At 29.5% G+C, this 5,948-nt stretch overlaps 1 protein-coding gene across 2 annotated transcripts in view; it reads right to left on the bottom strand.

The window, feature by feature from the left end:
- Nucleotides 1–1,698: 1,698 nt before the first annotated feature.
- LOC127107066 (tricyclene synthase TPS4, chloroplastic) overlaps nt 1,699–5,948 on the bottom strand; it is a 9,722-nt gene continuing 5,472 nt past the window's right edge. Inside the window, exons 4-7 of one of the 2 annotated variants that reach the window (XM_051044342.1) lie at nt 4,471–4,692; nt 2,554–2,692; nt 2,204–2,452; nt 1,699–2,129 (exon numbers count right to left, since the gene is read on the bottom strand). In XM_051044342.1, coding sequence (XP_050900299.1) covers nt 1,839–2,129; nt 2,204–2,452; nt 2,554–2,692; nt 4,471–4,692 — 901 coding nt within the window. In that variant the 3' untranslated portion in view covers nt 1,699–1,838. The remainder of the gene's footprint in view (nt 2,130–2,203; nt 2,453–2,553; nt 2,693–4,470; nt 4,693–5,948) is intronic. The other variant, XM_051044343.1, reaches the window with a different exon arrangement.

Genomic DNA, 5,948 nt, shown 5'->3' on the forward strand with positions numbered 1-5,948 from the left:
AGTTTCCAAAAGAATGATATTATAATAAACATATGTTAATTGCTTATTTAAACATTTAAGAAACTTTTATAGTGTCGAGTTCTTTTTTTTTGTTACAAAAATATGTTGCGACACTCCAATTATAGGAGATTAGGAAAATACAATCATGTATGGGTGTGAAAGAATCAATTTGTTCCTATACACATTTTAATTGTGTGAAATAGTTTGAAACATCAAAGGAGCCTTACTTGAAGCATGTAAAGTCATCTTAAATTTTGGAGATGAAAATAAAATCGTCAATTGAGAAGAGATTATGCAGATTTTTTCCAAAATGCAAATGCAGTATTGATCCATAAAATTAAGTTAAAAATACATTATGAAATGGACCATTGTAACACCCGAGACGAATAGGGTGGGGATTGGTTGTAACACTAGAGGCCAAAGAGGATGGAGAGTGGTTGCTCGAATTCACATCGGAATGAGAGGATCCTGAGATTGTGTAGGTATGAGATTGCATGGTTGAAGGAAGACTTATAAGGATTGATTGGTACTACCTATACCAACAAGATGCATCTTCTTTTAGGTAGTCTAACAAATAAAAACTCCATAGTTAAGCGTGCTTGACTTGGAGTTGTGTTTAGATGGGTGACTTTCTGAGAAGTTTCTTGGAAAGCGTGTGAGTGAGGACAAAACATGCTGAAAAGATTCGTGTAGGTTTGTAAGGACACTCGCTAATCCTGAAAGCAGTATGAGGCATTACAAATGACATCAGAGTAGACCTCTCCAAGTATGATGTGGTTCGAGGGAGAATCAAACAGAAGCTGGTGGACATGTAATACCAGAGGCCAAAGAGGGCAGGGCCGGGGAGTGGTTGTAACACCCGAGGCCGAAGAGGACGGGAAGTGTTTACCCGAATTCACATCATAATGAAAGGATCTTAAGGTTGTGTAAATATGAGATTGAATGGTTGAAGGATGACTTATAAGGATTGATTGATACTACATATACCAACAAGATATATATTCTTTTCGTTAGCCTAACAAATAAGAACTCCATAATTAAATGTGGTTAATCTGGATTAATATTTGGATGGATGAACTTCTGGGAAGTTTTCCAAAAAGCGTGTGAGTGAGGACAAAAGATGCTGATAAGACCCGTGTTGGTTTATAAGGTTAGTCGATAATCCTGAAATCAATCTGGGGTATTACAGCCATTGAAATCATTAGATCACCATCTTATTGCATATGATTTAAGGATAAAAAAGAATATTTGATGCAAGAGGTAGAAGAAAGGTTCCATCAATGAGTTTTAATTTTTTTTTTAGATTAGGGTGATTTTTATGGATCTGGCTCAATATTGGTAGTTTTTGCTATCAACTAAATGAATGACCAACCGTATAGATCCATGTTAGTTAGGGTGACAAGGTTTCTTGCGTAATCTAAAAATTGTTGATCATTTATGGTGAAGAAAGGAAAATGTGAGAAGAAGAAAGAGATGATAGCGAAGAAAAAGGGAAAGAAAGAGACAAAAAGTTTGATCTGAAATAGGCTAATACCATATTAAGATGTAAAAATTAATTAGAAATTACTCATCATATTAAATAGAATTATGAAAAGTTACAAAAATAATTTTTGTGCTATAGTATTAGGATATAAATGTTATATATAAAGTATTAGGAATAATCAACTAAGCATAATAATAAGTAATCATGAAGACAGATTCTTTTAACAAATACAATATTGTGTCATTGTTAAGAAGTTATAACCTTTAAGGTTGGATAACCAATATATTCTCACAACTATGTGTCTATTAGTATATTTATTAATAATGAAAAAACTATTAACATGCATCTCATAAATTTAATTAATAGGTTCAAGTATTAATGCCTTTATTCGATTCTTTGATATAGTATTAGGAGCTCCATGTCCATCTCCATATTGATATGTACAGTGAGCAGTTCTAGCAAGGTTGGTTAATGTTTCTAGAAAACATTTTGGGAAAGTTGAATCTGTAACTCGATCTTTGTTCATCTTCTTCCAAGTTTCATTAAGCAAATTGTTGATGTGTTGATGAGCAAGCATTTCACTAACACCATTTTCCTTCATGTAGCACATAATTGAATTCACTGTTTCACCTCTTTCTAACTCCGCCTACAAAATTATATGACAAATTAGAAATTGTGCTTCTAGTTATGCATGCATGGTTAAGGTAAGGTAGAAATTACCGATGAAGTAGCTAAATCATTGCAAAGTCGAAAAATAATGGATGGTCTCTGTAGTAGCAAATGAGAATTTTTCAAGTGCTCAAGCCCTTCCTTTGTTATGCTATGATTTAGAAGAAAATAAGCATGGGTGAGTAAAACAACACCAGACACAGACACCCATGCATTGTTGAGGTAATCATCAAATTTTGGCATGTGTTTATCATTACACCACCTTGCTTCTTGTAGGAATGCTTTCAACATATCAGACCACTGTAATTAATTTAATTTAACAACAAACACCAAATCAAAATTATTATTAGAAGTAATAAACTTTATATTAATTTTCTAACTTATATTAGTTTTTGTGTTACCGCTTGAACAAGGTAGGGAAGGATGTCATGTCCTTTTTCTTGAAGTGTTTTCTTTGCTAATTCATTTACAGTGTTGTAGAGTGCTAAAAAGAATATCTTCATGTACTCAGGAAGAGTTTCAACTGCATTAATATCCCAACTGCAACAAACATAATCTTTTATTAGTTTTTTTTTATCAATATTCATAATTCTATGAACCTTGATCTTTTTGTCCAATATGCTCAATTAATTATTTAATTAATTAATTATAGATTGATATAATTAATTACTAATAAAGTATATTATAATTAATAGTTATTAAACTCATGAATTATTTAATTGAGTTTTGTTTTTAAATGAACTGGACTAATGAATTAAACTCGAAAAATATATTTCCTCATCCACATATTTATTTAGATATTTATGCGCTCTTTAGATAATTAACATGCTCTCGATAACTTAAAAGACAATAAAGATAGTCATTCTCTCATTCTTATTTTATCAAAAAATACTTCTTGAATAATAAAAGGTATGTCGTTATTAATCAATCTAATTTTAATTTAATAATATACCTTAATTTATATCTCTATGCAAATCTATTATTTATGGGCCAGATTGTTTTAACTTCAAAAAAATGGATTTTTTTTTTATTTTTGAAAATGGATTCTAAAAAAATATTTTTCAAAATATTATAATTTTTTTTTAATTTATTTTTTATAAATTGAAAGAATGAATTGTTCATTCAATAACATAAATATATATCATTGAAGATCAAGACATAGTCAAAATAATAATTTTTTCAAAAAATTGTATCTCAAAAATGATTTTTATGAAAAACTATTTGAAATAACTTCAAAATTAAGTGATTTTTTGAAATTTTGATATCCCAAAAAAGTTTCGATAAAATGATGAAATAACTAAAATAACATTTTAAAAATAGCTATTCAAATTAAATTTTTCATTTGAAACTATTTGAAACTTTTATGAAAAGTTTCTTTACAAAATTTTTTTACACTAAAATATGTAATATTATAAAAATTATTTTAAAAAAAAAGCAAAACAAACTGGCCCAATATCGGTACATATGTGATTCTTTACTTTTTTTTTTTTTTTTACTTTAAGGAGGATACTAAAGAAGGTTACATACACACTATATCTTAAAATTCAGCTCTGGTCTCCTAACTTCATTTTATCAATGGATTGGTCCAATACCTCTAAAGATCCTTTTTTTAAAGACCTTTCTAGACATCTCTTCAAGAATATGGTAAATTAAGATAGATGGGTCTTCGTAGCCCTTTTCCTTTTCCTTCTGGTTTATGGAAGAACTTAGTGATATGATATGGTTTGAAAATTGTGGAGCTTAGTTGTTTGTTTGGGTTTAAAATGGGGGCATCAGGCTTGATGATCTCTCATCTCCATTATCCAGATGATACCTTGATCCTGATTGAGCCCTCAGTGGATAATTTTTGGACCATTAAGTCCATATCGAAGGTGTTTAAGACCACCTCTAGCTTAAGGGTTGATATTGCTAAAAATCAGTTTAGCATATTCTCTATTGCTTTCTTCTTGTATGCCCCTTGTTCTTCTACTTGTTCTCCCAATCACTCATTGCCTATTTTTGGGAGAGTTTTGCTCTGTCTAAAAAAGATATGATTTCTTCGACAATATGAAGAAAGATAGGAAGTTTTTAGAAAACAAATTCTCTGACAATATGATGAAGTATGTGACACTAATAAATAAATTACGAAAATTAGTAAAAATAAAACTCATTTATCATAAAATTAAGACAATTTGTCAAAATAGCTCATTCATCACAAAATTTTAGAATGAGAGTTTGAGATTATTTTACATTTTCTCACTCTAGATTATTGGACTAATTTTTTTTTTAATAGTGTGATACAATTTACTTAGAAAGAAGTTAATGAAGAAAAAAAATACCTTTCTATTGCTGTTGTGAAAAGCTCTAACTCATCCAAAGTGCCATAGACATCATATATGTCATCGATTAAAGTTATTAGAGAACATACTTTAGTTAAACTCTTGGAGAAATCACTGAGTTCGGGTGCCAATGGTGTCATTCCAATAGCCCAAAAAAAGCATTCCATTAGCCTGTCACGACCAAAACTTAACCTTGGAGCTAGTCCCACCCCCTTCCACCATCTTCATTAATGTATAAAAATGAAATTAGCAAACCTTTTATAATATTTAAGTTAAAATAATCGGTGGGTCTATGTAAGATAGTGAATTTTTTATTTTGTTCTCTTTATTTTTTTGTCTGAATTTTTTATATCTCATTTTTTATGTTGGTTTATATCTTTAAAGTCAATATCCGCAGATTTCTTATGGATTTTCCTTTGAATTTTCCTGTAGATTTTATTTTTAGTGACTAAAACCAACACAAAAATGAGATATAAAGATTCAGACTCAATTTTTTTCACAGGAAACAAAATAAAAATACTCGCTAACTTAAAGGGATAAAAAACTATTTAAACCTAAAATTTATATATTGTCACTAAAAAATAGAATAATGTATGAGTTTGTGGTGATCAATATACATGAAACACTTAGGCTTATAAGGATATATAACTTATCCGTAGTTTATGGCATAAATATTTATAAAAATAAATGTTTATGGATAAATTTTATTATATTATTTTTATTATAAAAACAAATTTAAATATGTTATAATTTGTTTTCAAAGGCTATTTTGAATTTTTAAAAAAATAAATAAATAAAATGTCACAAACGGTTTGATAAAGTCTTACGAAGAATATCATAGAACATATAATAATAGATAATTTGAAATAAGTAAATTTAAAAATACTTTAATTATCTATTGACTCGACAAGATGTTTAAGTGAATAAATTTGCAATGTAAATAATAAATTGTTAGTGTTTATCCTAATACAATAAGTTATTACAGATGCATTTAGTCTCTAACACGATATTATATCCCACAGAGTTGTTGGATTTTGCTTGACATTTATCTAGTAGAAAGGTGTATCCCTTATTTCTTCTACAATGGAGGACTCTTCTGATTGGGTTGTGACACAACCTTAGGAAGAAAATGAGATCTAACTTTCTTACCTCTATCTTGGAGGATCTTTGGGTTGGTCCCATTTTGGTTAGAATCAAGTTTCCTATGCCTTTTAGTATATCTGATTAACATGGTGCACTCATAGGAGAGGTTCGGTGAGTGAGAATGAGAATATAAAAAGTGGAAGAGAACTTTTTTTGTTTACCAACAAGTGATGGTGATCATCCTATCCGTAGATAAAAATTTTGATAATTGGTGGTGACATCATTGGAAAGTCCGAAATTTTTTGTGAGGTGACATCATTGGAAAGTATGAAATTTTTTGTGTTGATTCTACAGACTTAACTTTCCTCAAATGTGATCCTCATGCTGAGCTCCTT

The sequence above is a fragment of the Lathyrus oleraceus genome, chromosome 7 (assembly GCF_024323335.1).
Source record: "Lathyrus oleraceus cultivar Zhongwan6 chromosome 7, CAAS_Psat_ZW6_1.0, whole genome shotgun sequence".
Classification (NCBI taxonomy): Eukaryota; Viridiplantae; Streptophyta; class Magnoliopsida; order Fabales; family Fabaceae; genus Lathyrus; species Lathyrus oleraceus.